This window comes from Parasteatoda tepidariorum, chromosome 2 (genome assembly GCF_982258835.1).
Source record: "Parasteatoda tepidariorum strain Cologne lab strain chromosome 2, Ptep-v5.0, whole genome shotgun sequence".
In the NCBI taxonomy this organism is placed as follows: Eukaryota; Metazoa; Arthropoda; class Arachnida; order Araneae; family Theridiidae; genus Parasteatoda; species Parasteatoda tepidariorum.
This window is the reverse complement of record NC_141756.1, coordinates 18,977,670-18,995,630: the sequence shown is the minus strand read 5'-3', so window position 1 is coordinate 18,995,630 and position 17,961 is coordinate 18,977,670. Positions and strand designations below refer to the sequence as shown.

Here is a 17,961-nt window from a genome sequence, read left to right as displayed (position 1 = left end):
TATCGTAATGATGCATTTACTCACTCTAATGTGTATCTTATCTCACTATGATTACTAATTTAATTTTGTTACTCAATGCAAAAAAAAAAAAAAATGGTGGATACTTTACACCACATAGTGAAATAGAACATTCCTGGTGCAGTGGAACATCACTTTAATATAAAATAGTTGCCACTATTTTTTATTATACTATTTTGATACATGAAAATTTTTGTAGTGTAGTATTACTTACACAGATGTTTTTTTTAAGTAAAGAACTATTGGGTAGAATATACATGCCTGATATTTTTTACGCCTTTGAATATTATAGTATAAAATTAGTAATAATCAAATAAGGCCATTAAAGTAAATTCTATGTTTCATAAAAATTACTCTATTAAGAAAATGATATTTTTCTTTTGTTCTCAACTAAGTGAGTTTAGTTGCCAACTGCTTTTTTAAAACAAAAATGTGCTGTTTCTTTCTCAGTGATTATAATAGTTCCGACTTTGCCCAAAATCCCTACATGTTGTACTAAACGATGAATGACTTATAAAATTTCAAAATAACCATTCTTAATTACTGGAGTTTGAATTTTGGTGAATTAAAAAATCCTCAAAATTGTGTTTAAAAATAGTAAAAAATGCCCTTAATAATTTCTTATGATTATACAATAATTTTAATTTGAAATATTATTTCTTTCCTAAATTTCATTTGACATATAATTGTATTAAAACATGTATATTAAGAGAATTTAGAAAAGGTTTTTGTTAAAGTTTAATAAAGTTCATTTGATTTGAAATGAAATAGAAATACATCAATACATCATTTACTATCAATCATTATCAAATGAGTAGGAAAAGGATTTACAAGGTAGGGCAAAATTAAAAGAAATTGAAAATTTGAGAAAATTGGTAATAATGTAGGAAATTTGTGAAAACAAGATAATGCTTCTAATAAAAAAAAATATTCGGAAATTAAAAATAATCAGCGATAAATCGCATAAACTGACCTAAAATGAAAGTAAAAGTTCCCAAAGTCTTAGAAAATGCTTTCAGAAATCTAAAACATGCCGTTAGTCTTTACAGAGGTGTTGGGATAAGAACTGCCAGACCTATTTTTGACTATATAAACTTATAAAAATCTAATCGTGATAATTTCTTTCAATATATATATATATATATATATATATATATATATATATATTCAACTACATTTTTTTTTCAAGATAAACTTACCCTGAGACTAGGAATTGCATTAACAATGACATCGCAAAAGAGTTTTTTTTTTTAAAATTGAGCAAAACTATGTCAGGATATCTACCAAAAATAATAAGGAAGTTTGAAAAATTCATATATAAAAAATTGAATTAGTATATACCCATATTTGAGAAAAATGCATTGTCTGAAAGCGATTTAGAAAAAGAAATATTGGGGAGAAAAGTTTCTTGGCAGCTGGTTGGATTCGAAGCAAAAGTCTTCGGGTTGTAGAATGCTCTAAAGACCATAATTGTACACCCAAGTTCAGGATGAGTTAGGAAGCTTTACATAGTTGCTGAAAAATGACACATCTTGACATAAATTCCATTCGTTAAAACGATTTTAAAAGATAGCAAAATAAGCAAAAAGTGAAATTAAAATAAAAGATCTCCTGACTTAGATATTGGGATCATATTTTTCAAATTGCAACCCTTTGTACCATTGAAACGGGAAACTAGTATGTCATGATATGTCAATGCGCTTGGCATTGCATAAGGCTTCCAAATTTGCTTGCACTTGGGCTTGTGACTATGGTGGTTAGAGCATCCTACTACCATGCAAGAGGACCCTGGTTCGAATCCTATCGTCGGCCAACGAACATCGGTCTCTTTCTCTCGACATCACCATTAAGACTAAGCATTTTTCTCAAAAATGAGCATGTGCTGTTTCAGCTTTGAATTCCTGGGGCATTTAAAATCGTCTATTATTTGTTTCGGTGCTATTTTTAAACCTTTTCGCTCCATTTTGAAAATCCCTTTTTTTACAGTGAATGGTATACCGTTATAAAAACAATAAAATATTATGATTTTTCCTCAATTTTACCACACATAAAATAAGGAATAAAGATCCCTATTGTGCTAAAAGAAACATATAAAGATTATTCTAAAAATATTCACCTCGATGTTGCAACTCTTTTTTTTTCGATATATTTTTCGATAAAAGTCTTCTGTCCTGACTGGGTTAAAAACTCAAAATCGTCCGAAAATACAAATGTCATAAAAGCCCGGACTTTATTAATTACATTTTCACAGAAATTAGAAAACAATTATAATGATGATAAACAATTATAATTTTCACCTAATTTTACGACATGTAAAATAATGAATAAAGATACTTATTGTGCTGAAAGAGAAAGCTATAAAGAATATTCTAAAAATAATTTACCTCAATGCTGTAACTCTTGATTGAGACAAGTCTTTTCCTTGGGGCTGCCATGAGTGCGATAAAAAGTGTCTCTTTTGGAATCAGGGGTGGCGAAAATCGTCTCAAAATGTGCGCACGCTCATTGAAGGATCAAGAAAGGGTGGTTTTATCGGGATGAATGTAACTTCTTCCGATTCGACCTTCACTGATTAGTCGAATATTTAAATTCCATTCGTATTCGAAAAGTTATGGTCATAATTATTCAATCAAAATACGCAACTAACAGGAAAACACAATTTATATCTATCTGAGAGTTAATTGCATACATTAGTTGCCTGTATAGATTTCGAAATATGGCATTTTTATTGATGTAATAAAAACGAACATTTCTTCATTTAAAAGGGAAATAATTATGTTCTTGATTATTTTTTTTTTTAATATTTATTTTTACTTTTTAAACCTTTTTCTTATTAACTTTTACGCAGCATGAAATTCTATATTATGTTCTCTTCATGATTTTTTTTAATATTCATATACTATATTTTTTGAAATATTTTTCGTCATATTTATTACATTGTTTTTGTATATTTGTGGTTACCTCCTGCTGAGTTGTTCATTCGTTTTTTTTTTAAATTTATTATTTTATATTCTAATTTTTGTCTCCCCTTTGGCTAGACAAAGGTATTTAAATGTGTTAACGCGTTTTGCACTTTTGCAAATAAAAGTCCAGTAACAAGATAATTATTGATATTTAGATTAATAAAAATTGTAAATGTCCATTGCGCAATAAGAAAGAAATACCCTGCATAACTTTTTATCTAATGATCTGATTTTTACGCACTTAGACTCAATGTTTATGGTTCATAAAGGTGACCTCAAATATACTAATCAGTTAGTACAGACAGTATTTTAAGTTACGAAATCAGACACAAAAACGTACATCCCTTGAATAAACCTTTTTTCCCCAAGGTATTGTTTATTCGTATCCCGACCCGCCCTATTCAAGGGCACACGAGAGTAGAACATACATTCTACATACAAAACATACATTAAACATACATAAAACACAAATAATTACATCAACAACAAGTATAAATGGCTTACAAAATATAAAGTACAATGAAAATTTGGAAGAAAAAAAACGAATGAGAAGTTTACAGAATAATAGAGCATTAGGTATTGGAGGAACAATGCGTTGGGAATATCATCGATTGTATAAGACAATGGCATAAGAAATCAATTCAGTGATCAATGTTGAAAAATTTTGAAACATACCTAAAATGTGAAGAAGAAAATTAATAAGTTTTTCAGCGGTCTGAAAAGACGAAAAAAGTTTTCAAAAGTCAAATGTTTGGGAAATTTCAAAAGTCTGAATAGTCAAAGAATAAAATTTGTAATTCTGAAAAGGTAAAGTTTGTGCTCAATTGCATTTGGAATGTGATTTGAGATTAGATAGGGTTTTCTCCAGGGTATACTGACCCTCAAAATATGGGTGGGGGCTACAATCCATCTCCGCCTACCCAATTTTTGAGTTTACGTTTACCAATGTAAAGCTTCGTAGTCTTTGTAATTTTGAACCCAATCAAGAAGACGAGGGAACTCCTGGGCCAAGTATACGGAGAAAGTTACCTTCGTGGAGGACTTTTTGATGGAATTATCCCTCATTTGCGTTACATGGAGCGAAAGCCCACAGCAAGGGTGCTCAAACCAATGATCCGTCTACCACTGAGGACATTTTACGCCTGCCTAGAAAATATGGTCAAAATAGTTTGGTCAGGAGAGCAAAAGAAAGTTTGGATCCTAAAATATTAATTTTACTTTTTGCATACTTCGCCTTATCTCGAGAACTTAAACGAATTGAGATATTTTTGCGAATAATTATAAAATTCGCTTATCCAACGATAAATCCATACAAGAAAATAGATATTTCAATCTGCATTTATTACTTTATTTATTATTTATTATAATATTTATTATAATATTGTAATATTTAATATGCATTTGTAACAGCAGAAAACATTTTGAACTCAAAGATATGCAAATTTTTAATTAATTTTTAAGAATGTTTCTTTATCTAGAAAAGTATAAAATTTAAACGTAATCGGTCGAATAGTTCTTAAGAAATCAAATTGTAAATATCTGTTTTTTTTAAAGTGTGGAAGCTTTCTATTTTTCTCTACTAATTACCTCGCTATTTGATGGTAATATTTCTAGCAAAGTTCGCTAATCGCTCTTTACCAAACTGGAGGGCTATATGAAGTTAAAATTTCCCTTTTCCATGATGATCACGTGTGGTTCTTTTAACCATGGCATTTTCTTCATATACAGCACAAATGTAACGAGCAGTTTCTGCTGTCGTGTGACATAATATTTCATATACTTATTGAATATGTCAGTTCATTTAGAAATAGATCATTTAGTTTTTATGTAGAAAAGATTTGTCAAAAATTTAGGAAGTCTAATTATCATTGAAATATAATGGAGAAAAGCAAAGTTTAATATTTTGAGAGCAATATTATTTCATAATTTACTGAAAATATTCATTATTCTTAAACTTAACGTGCGTACATTTTTCTTACCCTAATTTGTTAAACAACCAGGAATTATCTTGTTTTGGGAATTTAAAGTTAGTCAGATTTGTTTTAATAAACTGCAAAAACAATTATATTAAATCAATTTTCGTTATTTTGTGCTTACAAAGTTCACTGTAAATAGAATGATTGAAAAATTACGCTATAATGTACTTCCAGTCAAGGTGCAAGTATTTCTTACTGTCAGTTCATTATTTACCAAAAAAAAAATGGAAAGCGTACCACAGAAATAGTTGAAAATGCAGATGCAGCCATCATTGGTACTTCAATACAGGAACCCTGATTCAGAAGCAACCATTCTATTTCCTAAATCAGTGGTCTCCAACATCCGGGCCATGGACCGGTTCATGTATAAAATGGTACCGGGCCACCCAAGAGACATTGAAATTATTTACTGTGGTGTATTTTTCTCGGATTCTTACGACTTTCAATGGACGAGAGGTTAACCGGTTTCTGAGAGACGCCATCTAAAGCCGCATTAATACCGCGCATGTAATTGTATTTTATTTTGAAGACATTTTTAAGTTTAATGAAATTTTATTTTATTTTATAGCCGTCGTTGAACAGCCGACCCAATTTTGTGCTTACGACAACTAATTTTCAACCACGTAGCCTTGTAATTTTGAACCCAATCCAAAAGACAAAGGAAAGCCTGGATCAAGTATTGGAAGAAATTTGACTTCGTGGACTACTTCTTGATGGAACTTGCCCGCATTTGTGTTGCATTGAGAGGAAGATCACGAGAACCTCCCATGGTTAGCCTGACTGCAAGGGTACTCTAGCCCATGATCCGTCTACCACTGAGGATACTTCACGTCAGCACTATGGTTGGTATGCAAGACGGATGCGGAATTCGTATCGGCCAGCGATCGCTGGGATTCGAACTCAGTTCACGTCATTGGAAGGTGATCGCTCTATCCTTTTAGCCATCGAGGCTCAAGTACAATTAAATTAGAATTGTCAAATCAAAACTATCTAAAATATGAACAATAAACGTCTCTCCACATCCTCAGCGGGACTCGATAAAGTTATCAAACGCTGGTCCCTCCACGGAGATAAAAAAGGTTGGTGTGCACTGCTCTAAACCGTCTGAGCACGCTGCTAAAATGGCTCTATAAACAGGTTGGACTATCTAAAAAAGCTGGTCAACGCGTCTTATCTAATGAAAGGAAAGCTACCACGAGATTTCACAGATTCAGTTTTCTAATATAAATTACTTTGAACTCAATTTCTTTGTACTCAATTTCGGAAAAATTCGGTGAGTTTATCGTTAATTTATACGGTCTGCTCCCTTCAAGAAGAAAAAAAACTCGAGTCAGCAATCGTAATGAATTTCATCAATATTAGTCGAGTAAACCGGTGGCCACACTATCAGTTTTCTTCTTTGAGTAAAAAAGTTTCATACCCGTAATTGCAGCGAATTTCAGCTTAATTCTTAGAATTGACGGTAAAATTAAGTATATACAGTATACTAGCTCATGTGTATTCAATAAAACAATATTTCTGTTTTTTAAGTATATTTAATAAAACAGTATACTGGCGCAAGTAAACTGAAGTCAATGTACTGGCTTAAATACTTATTAAATCCGTACTCTTCTAGTAATTAAACAGATTTTAATATTTTAACGCTTTCTTCGTTAATAATTAGTAACGTTTTTAAGGATTTTTTAAATTTAAAATTAGTTTTTGTCCCCAATGAGCATATGTTCTTTTTTCCTAATTTTTGATGGGTATTCTTGTTGTATACTTTAAGAACTATGAGTACGCTCAACCTGCAATATAAAATATTTTAATATATATATATATATATATATATATATATATATATATATATATATATATTAATGAAACACATATTAGAAAAAAATAAATTAGATTAATATTTGACGTTAATGTGACAATTTTATAATCTTGCAACATTAAAAATTAAGTAAGACCTTTCTATACTTAGCCAACTTAATTTTCTGCTTAAATTGTTTCGTTAAATAATTGCGCGATTTTCATAATAAGTTACCAATTTTTATTTACCTGTGTCTTAACAAAACTATTATTTACGCTAAGTTATTAGGAAAAAAAATATTAGAATAAAATATAAATTAATAAAATTAGCACTTTTTATTATTCGAATTCATACACAACTAAAATTATTTCATACTCAAAAATTCAATTAACACTTCATCGAATTAAAAAAAAATTTTTTCCTTAAGTTTGGTTTCAAACAGAGAGCTTTTTCCATGTTGGTTGAACATCCACATGCGATTTCATGTCCCAAGTTCGAATCCAGTTAGTGCAAAAAAAAATTCTTTCACATTTCTTCCACGTTGCTGACACAGAGAGGACACATATTATAAAAATTTAAAAACTAGTAAAGAAAGATCAAGGAAACAAAATGTTTTAACTAATTACAATCGAACAAAAAATACTTATGAATTAATTATTTGTGCTACAACAGACGCATTGAATTCCTAAAAATTTACGTAAAATTAAAGCCTACAAAATGTACAAAATGTTTATAAAACATTTATCAATATTTCTTAAATATATTCAGAGCGTGACAACCCGTGACCGTGTGACTTCGCTCTTCAATAGATGGCAGCACTTTGCTTCGTTCTACGGTTCTCTTTGATTTGACAAGCAAATCGTTTGAGCCATCAAACAAAGCCCGATCTGAAAAAAACTATTACAAGCAGCAGTCATACATTTTTAAAGAAAAAAAATTACGGGCAGACCATGACTGCTTTACGAGCATATTTTTATTTTACTGTCAATGACCTAAATACTTTTCACCCTTCACTGACCGTAATCTTGCGTTGAAGTTTATTATCGTATGAAAGTTGAAATAGAAGTAGAGAATACTGTTATGCATTTTCTTAAGTATACCATACAGTAGCATTTATCTTAAATGTTTCTTTAACAATGTGTCTTCATTTATATAACAGATTAATAAAAGAAGGAAAACTTCTATTTTAGTTGTTATTATTTCTTAATTTGAACAATTTTATTACAAAGCATTATACTTCAGATTATTATAATTCTTTAAATTTAAACTTTTCAAATATTTTTTTTTCGAATGGCAGGTACTGAACTTTATTTGTTTCGCCTTAGAAGATGCCAGAGTTGTTACTCATTTCGCGTTACCCAGTGGGCACCCGTGAACCAAAGTCACGGAGGCGAGGAACATTGCCCACGCCACACTGCCACAATCCCGTTCATAGGGTGGGCCACATTCACTCATCACACACAACAGAGGACAACACAAGAGAGAGAAACATCCATGCTCAGAGCGGGATTCGAACCCGCGGTCATTGACTTCGCAGTCAGGCGCGCTAACCGCTCTGCCACCTGGCCGGCTTTTCAAATAATTATAATTTCATATTATGTAGTGATTGCTTACTTAAAATGGCCAATCGTTCACTCTACCATGCATATTACAGTTACAGCACCTATAAATGACAGTTTTTGTGCACAAGAAGAAAAAAAGCATTGTTATAAATAAATTTTTAAATGGTCAAAAAAAATGACCAAAGATAAAAGTATATCAGTTATGCTTAAAATGACACTTCGCTTCATGGAACAATCAAGGACACTTTTTTTTCCCGCTAAATGCAAAATTTCATTTCTGCTTGATACATGAGTGCTGATTTGTCCACAGTATTTTACAAGAAACGAAATAGTACAATTGTACACATTTTGTAGTAACAATAGTACAGTAATTACAGCTTTCGTGCACTGAAAGAAATAACGTAATGTTACAAATAAATTTCTAAATGGTAATGCAATTGACCAAGGACAAAATTGTACCAATTATACTTAAAATGACACTTCGCACAAAGTCGATTTTGCTCGACACGTGAGTGCTGATTTGTCCACAGTATTTTGCGAACAGCGTAATCATATGGCTGCCAATATTTTCTTCGCTCTTTAGGTCACTTTCTTCTAGCTGTAGAGTTTATATTTCAGTGTAGTATTCTTTGCTTTGCAAATTTAAATAAAAAGTATTTTCCACGCAAATTATTCAAGAGCTTATAGGAAATATCTCTTTGTTCCTGTTCTCCTGCGGTGAAACTTTTAAAATGTAGGTAAAATTACCAAAATTTCTGAAAGTTTTTGATTTTGATTGTTTACCACTCAATAAGACATTTTGCAGAAACCGTAGTATATAAACCCTAGTGGTTAGTAATCGACGTAATCTGTAATAGACGTGCTACGAATGAAGTTGCAAACTATCAATTAAAATGACATACGTTAAAACTGCACCAATTAAACTTAAAATAACACTTCGCCTCAGGGGTAAAATTTTCCAAGCTGTCAAATATACTTCTCCTTTAGCTAAATACAAAAACTGTTTTTGCTCTACACACGAATATTGATTGGCCCACGGTATTTTTCGAGCAGCAGAATAGACATCGTTAGCTGCTTCTGATATGAAAGCGGCAGAAATTGTCGTAATAACAAACGTAGCCAGTTGATAAATTGTGGAGCAAAACAAAATTACCTTTTGTTGAGAACTACTAATCATGTCCGGGTGAATAATGGCTGAAACACTCAAAGAAATCACTGAAGCATAATAAGAAATACACATAAATACAAGTAAAGATAGTTTCTGGTCGATAGTTTCAACTAATGAAATCAATCTCAGAAATTTTTGGAGGATTACTTTGTAGTTTATAACTATTCCAGATATCAAACTATTTTCGATATTTTCAAATAGCTTCTTAAGTAAATAGCAAATTGTAACATAGTAGAATGTGAAACTACTTAGGCTTAAAGATAATAAAATATTTTGAGCGATTTGAAGTATGACATATATTAATAGTAGTAATTTACTATTGGTTGTATTACCATAAATAAACGGCATATAAAATTGCTCATTAAATATAGTAAACTGTTGTATGAACACCACAGTATAGTACACTATATTTAAGATTGTCCAGCCAATTATGAAAAGTGTAAATTTTGAGCTTACCTTTGTTCGTAATTTTACGCAATAGTTGTTCAGTTTTTTAGCAACGTCTAAGAGATGATGGATTTTTACAACTAAAATAATACGAAACAGAATTAGTACGAATGTTGCAACTCCAATTTCAAGGAATCCATTTGCTAAAGTGTTTTCCAATAAAAATACAATAATTGTAAAAGTGGACATCGCTATCGGTAAAGCGTTTATTAATATTATGACTGCATTCACACATTTTGTTCCTTGTTTACTATGTTTTCTTGAATATTTATCCAATATCAAACTTAAGTGAAAAAGAATTGATATGTATCTTAAAAAATATCTTACTTTGCTAAAAGATGCTTCTTTTCGCGATACCTTCGAACTATGCATTTATGTAAAGTTATAATGTTAAGTGTTATCTTTAATATAAGTATACAAAATTCAATATAAGATTAAGATGACAGTTATCCAAATAGTGGTTATTTTCTTTAAATAATCTTAGAGATTCTTTGCATTTTCTTAATTGCTCAAAAGTCTTATATTTGCAAACTATCTTTTGTTAATTGTTAATAACAAACTGAAACACAACCTTGGCAATGTCTCTTGAAACTGTGTGATAGCTAGTTTAAAGCTTTCAACCCTCTGCTAGTGACGGTTCATTTAATTTTATCTTCAAAATTTCTTATTCTTTCCAGAATTCGGAGTTATTCAAATTGTCTATTGATTAATTTGAACAGAAACACATTCTTTGCAATGTGTCTTGAAACTGTTTGATAGCTAGTTTAAAGCTTTCAACCCTCTGCTAGTGACGGTTTATTTAATTATATCTTCTCAATTTTTTATTCGTATCAGAATTCGGAGCTATTCAAATCGTCTATTGATCAATTCGAGCTGAAACACAATCTTGGCCATGTCTTTAGAAACTGTGTGATAACTAGCTTGAAGCTTTCGGTTCTCTGATAGTGACAGTTTAGTTAATTATATTTTAGCAAATTCTTACTGGTTTCAGAATTCGGAGCTATTCAAACCCTCTATTGATTAATTCAAACTGAAACACAATCTTGGTAATGTAACTTGGAAATATGAGACATTGTAGTTTAGCGAATTCACACCTCGATTAACAAATTGTTTCTTCGCAATTCACTCATTCCAGAAGTTTAATCTATTTCAGAGCTATTCTTTTTCATTACAAACTAACACTTTATTCGGCAAAGTCTCTTAAAACTATGAGATAGTTTTGGAAATTCCACCCTCTGTTAATGATATTTAGCAAGTTTTGTCAAAATTTTTGCGATGGAAAAGCTTGCAAATTTGCCAACTCTACAGATTGGCGTATGTAGAGACTGTACCATTCTCCTTCTTGTAATTAAAGGTATTACAAATACAACTCATTATTAAATGTGAAAGATTCAAGTGTCGTACAGCTATATACTTTTTTAACTTTCCTTCCCTAACTTTTTCTACTATTTCGGCATACTAACTTTTATTATCAACTGAAAATATTTATATTACTGATGGCACCTAACAAAATTATGCGTCGAAACAATTTCTTTTCATTTTAACAAATCAAAGAAAATTGCTGCTGAACCCACTGTGGAATTAATCTTATTCCAGTAATAAAGAGTAATACAATTAAAAAGCATTTTTATGAGTGTAAAATTCAACCTTCCATGGCAACTAAATAACTTGTATGTTATTGCACTCAGTACAACACGCAATCAATTTAAATATTTAAAAATAAAAGATTACTATTCTAATCTTCTATCAATATGGTGTATTTCAATACAATTTACATTCATTTCGAAGGCTAAGAAGATAACATTTCATAAAAGTATTATGTATTTGAAAGTGAAATTTATCGATTGATTTTTTTAATCAAACCGTTCCTAAATTTAGTTTATTATAATATTGAAAACATTATTCTGAGAATTTCTCATTATACCTTTTTCTGTTTTAGAACAGATTAGAATTAATCATAAATTATTCATTTTACACAATAATAAAAATGTAAATTGATTGAATTAAACTGATCTGGAGAGATGGGTTTAAATTTTCAATTAATTTTCTCTATAACTCGTGATAAATAAATCCAACTTTTATTTTACTTATCTAGGGAATTCTTCAAACCATAAAAGTTAATTTATATCTAAAAAATTTTGGAAATCAAACTTGACAGCAATCAAATTTGCACGAATATTCCCGTTTCTATTATTTTTCATAGTTAAGTGTTCTATAATTTCATGCATGTCGTGACATGGGTAATGGGATTTTCATAATTTTTTTTGTAGTAAATTATTTTTTAATGGATGCTTCATAAGTAATCAAAAATTTAGATTTGAATGAATTGTATTTTCAATTTAGACAAATTGACTATAAGTAAAATAACTGAGGCCGTTGTTATTGGTATAATAATAGTAAATAAAGTTTATTTATAAAATATTTTCTATAAAATATTATAATTTTATATATCATTTATAAAATATTTTCCACTTAAAACTAACTTTTTTTTTAATCTTTGGGCATTTTTTGTTATTTAACACGTAACCTCTTTCTTTTTTAATAAATATTCTCATGTTACGTCACTGCTTAGAAGTGCACGTTATGTAGTACAGCAATGATATGTGATATTTCAGATTGAAATAAATGAAAAATTGATTTGTAATAAATAAAAATTAAGAGCATTTTAAAATAATTTTCATCTAATTACTTAAAACTATATAATTTTTCTGGTTTGATATATTTTTCACTGTCAGTCACCGGTGACTTACGCTGGCAAAGGGGAAAATTCAGAGTCAGTCACCGATGACTAACGTGCAACTCAAAATATTAAGCTCAACATATTAAGAAAATAAAATACAATTTTTGTTTCATTCTCTTAAGTTAAATAAAAACAGATTTATTTTTCTCAAATATTCAATAGTTTTTTTTTATTTGACACTGTCAGACACAGTTTTTAATTAAATACAGTTTTATTAGATTATCAGTTTTTCATACGGGGTATAACAAAAAATAATTAAGTATCAGTATTATTTAACAGTACGCAACATACACAATATTGAAAGGCATATGCCGGCAAAATTGGAAAGAAAAAATGAACTAATTTCCATATTATTAAATCATTATTTTCGATTTGGAAACCCATATATTTCATCAGTTAATAATCAAGTTGAAATGGTTTAAGCATGACGCATCTGGCTCTCGTGCAGAATTTTAATTTAGGGAAACTTTGGTAAAGTGGTGGACACCATTGGAACAGCTAAACAGTGAAGCTAACAAAAGTTGATGAATAAGTTATCTGAAGATATTTAATATTTAGATGATAATAGAGATATAAGATATTTAAATTTAAAAAAAAAAAATATTTTTGTATAAATCAGCAAAAAACTGATTTGGAAATATTTCTTTACATTTTCAGTAACATAAACGGATTCTTACGTTTGTATTTAAAAGGAGTATGGATAAATAAAATTGGTCATAAAATCTTTACTAGAGGGTAAATTCTATTTGAACTTTTCTGATTAAATTTCTTTAAACGTCTTTGGTTATGAATGATTTTAAAGGTTTGGTATTATTATTTTAAATCTTGTATTAAACACCAAATTTTTAATTTTTTTTAAATTTTTTCAAATTTTTTACACTGTTTTAAAATTTATCGTCATCTATTAGAACCTCTACTCGTTTGTCACCAAATGTCGACTATAAGGGTCTTTTGATCCCCGACAGACTTCACTTGTGGCTGGAATCAGTGTTGCAATCTCTTGATTCCGTATTCTATGATTTAAATCCATGTTTTATTAAATGTTTATTGCGAATTGCCCAGCTATTTTGTAATATGTTGCTGAATTGTAATATGTTGATATGTTTTTAGTAGAGTCCTTTGACTCAGTTTTATTGATTTTTTTCATTTCTATATTTATCTAATTGTTTTGAGCTGTGTTATTAACCCCTTCCTTCTCGCTCCCGTGAAAATGGTGGGGTGAGGTTTTGCCCTCTATTTCTCGCTCCCGTAATATTGACGGGCTGGAGTGCTCAGTAGTAACGCGCCAATAAGAATAAAACTAATTAATTTCTTTTGCCCGGAAAAAAATTATTTTACATTTTACACACCAGACGGCAGTACCAGGATATTTTTAAGGAAATTGTAGATAGTTAGTTTATTTTAAACTAGATGTTAGCACTAATCAAATACGTAATACAAACACAAAAGCCAAAAAAATAGGCACTTTTATGACCGTTTTCTTGAAAATTAACCGATCGTTAAGGGGTTAACTGCTGAAAACGCTATATGCAAATTTCATGTAAATTTTGATTATTAATAAATGGTATGAGGGTACTTCGCCGGGTTCCTCAGCCAGAACTAGCTGATGGTGTAGGCCTGTGCGTCCTCTCCTGAGGGAGACGGTAGCGGCGACGAGTTTAAATTTTTCCCGTATACCCTAATCCCTGGGAAGGGCAGGGTAATCCTATTACTTGCCGTCTGGCTGACCACGGGAGATTTTTGTGGGTTTTTTTGCTCACCGTGTAACGTAAATATGCGTTAGTTTCGCATGAAAACGTTTTCAGGGAAGGAAATTTATCCCTTGTTTATTGCGTGATCTAGAAGAATCTGTGAGGAGTTCAAAATTGCTATACTACAGAGATAGAATCATAACTCAGGAAACTGATAGTTAAAATATTTTCTTATTTCCTATACAGTCATTTATGATGCGTTTAAAATATCCTTCGTCTAACAGAAACTACATTAATAAATGCTAATAAAAAATTTAAGTTAATCAAAGGAAAAATTCAATAATAATAGAGTCTATAAGTAGTAGACTTTATTATTAATAGTCTTTAGTATTATCTTTATTATCTTGACTTTATTATTAATAGTAAACTTTATTAGTATCATTCTAAATCCGTCCCAAAATTCTAACAGAAATATTCTTTTTTAGATTTAAAGAAAAAGGAAGATCTAAAAATAAAAGTAAGATTTTATTTGTACAGGCACTCAATAAAATTTCTTGGAACTACTTGTATATCTTGTTGAATATTTGCTTGATAGAAAACGAAATACAATGTTTGCATTGTTTTATATAATTAATACAATACCCGGTCCGTAATAAGTCTCAATTATGTTGGATAACCGGAACTGGTAGGGTTACAAAAAGTACTCTTGCCCGGTATCCGGAAATGGTCGGGTAAACGACTCAATTTTAATCGGGTAACTGGACCCGGCAATATTTTAGGACCCGATATATCTCAATACAAAAACAGGTTTAAAAAATGAAAGACGTTTTGATGAATAAATAATTCAACGATTCCTGGAATTTTTAAGCTGAAAGATTTGATTTTTAGAATATAATTGTCTTATTGATAACTCAACAAAACAATTATTTCTTTAGTATAAAACAATAATTTTTATAATAATATTGTTGAAAAGCAACATAATTAGTGAGTGTTATAAATCTTATCAAAATAAAGTTTCCTAGAAATAAGTAATTGGTGGTAAAGCATGCGGTTAGTAAATAATGATAATATTTTCAATCATTTTTTCGAAATTTATGCAATTGTAGTTTAATAGAAAAATAACAATAAAAAATGCTTTGCAACATTTCAATTTCAATAATATTTCTAAGAAAAAAAATTTAATGTAATATGTAACCCAATTGAATAATGGGTAAAAAAAATAATTTTTAAAAAAAAAATATATTTGCGTGAGTATGTATTCAGTTGCAAATTTAATCAAATCTTCTAACACGCAGGGAAAGACTTGCAAAACATTGTGTTGCAAATTAACAAACCTGAAATTTTATTTCAATGATTATTTAAGCTTGTGACATTAATAATTATTATAATTAAAATTTCAAGAACACTCTCATCTCCTTCGTTTTTCATAAGTGACTTTTCCACAACCAACTTGGTTCAGAATCAAGCTAACTTACACTCCACTCTTTTTATAAATGAAAATAAAACATAAAATAGATTGAAAAAATGTAATCAAAAGGGAAATTTACAAAACTCAGTTCGTAAAGCATTCTTATGTATTCTATAATGTCACGAAAGTCTGTTAAAAAAAAAAGGACATGGCTGAAATTTGTAAATGATTTTCAATCGAAATCGATAAGTTTTTTTTCTATAAAAGTTATCAGTTATCAATTTTAAATTAATAAATGATTCGATCAAGATTAGAAATGAATAATTTGCTTGAAATAGATAAATGTCATTACATTGAGCATGTTAAACTTTAAACTAATATAACAGGTATATTTGATAATGTAGAAACGTCTTTTGCTTCAAAAATTGTAAAGTTTAAAAGCTTTACTTTTTTCATAAGCACAAGACTTATTCTTAAGACTCGCAAGCCCTAAATGAGAACAACAAATAATGTTTGGAATAAATGGGAGATAAAGTGAAGTGGAAAATTCAACTAAAAAAACCGCGGTAGCCACAATGATCTGTTTTGTTGTTATCCTTCTAGTTTGAATTTGAGATTGGGCACCTATAAAAATAGAGCACTCGACACATGATGACTTTTTTAACCAATAGTATTTTTGAAGCAAACGAAGGGATATATATATATATATATATATATATATATATATATATATATATATATATATATATATATATATATATATATATATATATATATATATATATATATATATATATATATATATATTTCTGTGCAATTTTGTATCAGTTTCAGATTAAAAATGGTAAGGAAAAAATATTAGTAACTATTAAAATACTTAAATAAAAGAACTTAAAATCTATATGCGAATATGGAAATTTAATGTATTTGATAAGACGAAAGTACAGATTGCCGCAAGGAGAATGAAATTATTCAAAAATTTACTCTAAAAAGATTAAATGACCGAATTTTGCGAAATTAAATTTTAGAATTTGGATGTAAACATCTTGAACAGTTAGTGTAGAAAACACTACGAAATGCCACCTGGTTCGGCAGAAATACACATCTCTACGACAATAACATATTTAGATGAATAAATCTATAATCACTGACACTTATAGAATGCATGATCATAAAAACTATGCTATGAAACTATATAAAATTCTTTTATTTTTCACTTTCCAGTCACAAGGAAAAAAAGTAAAAATATCAGATAGTATCAATGAAGTTATCAGATACAAATGTATATTGATTTCAGAAGTATTCATAAGTGATTAGGTATGAATCGGAATCACCTTCTTAAACTTGGGATAACAACATTGGTATGTCCGGGATAGCCTGGTTGGTAGGACGCTGGGCTCATGTTTGTGAGATTGTGAGCTCGAATCCTGCCTGCTGAAGAATCCTCATGTATTAAGTGGTGACTGGTGCACGTTAAATCTGTCGAGGTAACGAAGTCCTCCAAGTTCCCATACAAATCAGTACCGCTTGGGGCACTGAATTGGAGATTGATCGCTCCCTGGTTCAGGTTAAAATTACGATCTGTGGATGTATGAATTGAGAATGAATGTGTCCTCCCTGTAAAACGGGCTGTGTAGCGTGTGTGTCTGAAGTCATATACTTTGCCATAGACGGCGCCACTGAGAAACAAGAAACGCATCCTCTGACTGAAAATTGCTAGGACTTTTCCATATCAGGCTTGCAGATATTGGTAAGTGACATTAGTAACAACAACAACAACATTAGTGAGAAAGTTAAGTTGGTTGCCATGAGAATGTCTGTGTGTCCAACCTGTGTTTCGGAAAAAAAGTGACACAGCCAAATTTGTCCCGAAAAGGGGTAAAAAAGGCCAAAAGGTTCGGCTGCGCAGCGTTTGTATAATCAAGTGGGGGTAAAGTGATTATTTATTGAACTAAAAGCTACGTTTGAAATAATATTGCAATTGATGCCAGTTTACTATTGATTTTTTTATTTTTCATGAAATTAGTTAAGCATACAAATTTGTATCAATAACAAGATTGAACAGCGTATGCCAGAATGCATTTTAATTTTATATTTTTTGTATGCATTTCATTTTTGTATCTTCATTTTCTTTCTTTTTAATTTCACTCATTATTCATCAATAGTTCTATTTACGTTATTATGTTTATTTGT

The 17,961-nt window shown here is 30.0% G+C and overlaps 1 protein-coding gene across 3 annotated transcripts in view; it reads right to left on the bottom strand.

Moving 5' to 3' along the window:
• The window catches only part of LOC107442680 (tyrosine 3-monooxygenase-like), a 66,325-nt gene that overhangs the window by 47,818 nt on the left and 546 nt on the right, over positions 1-17,961 (bottom strand). Inside the window, exon 1 of one of the 3 annotated variants that reach the window (XM_087156930.1) lies at positions 4,011-4,129. The exons of 1 other annotated variant lie outside the window; for it this stretch is intronic. In XM_087156930.1, coding sequence (XP_087013056.1) covers positions 4,011-4,046 — 36 coding nt within the window. In that variant the 5' untranslated portion in view covers positions 4,047-4,129. Of the gene's footprint in view, positions 1-2,402; positions 2,587-4,010; positions 4,130-17,961 lie in introns of those variants that run through there. One more of the 3 variants, XM_043050313.3, reaches the window with a different exon arrangement.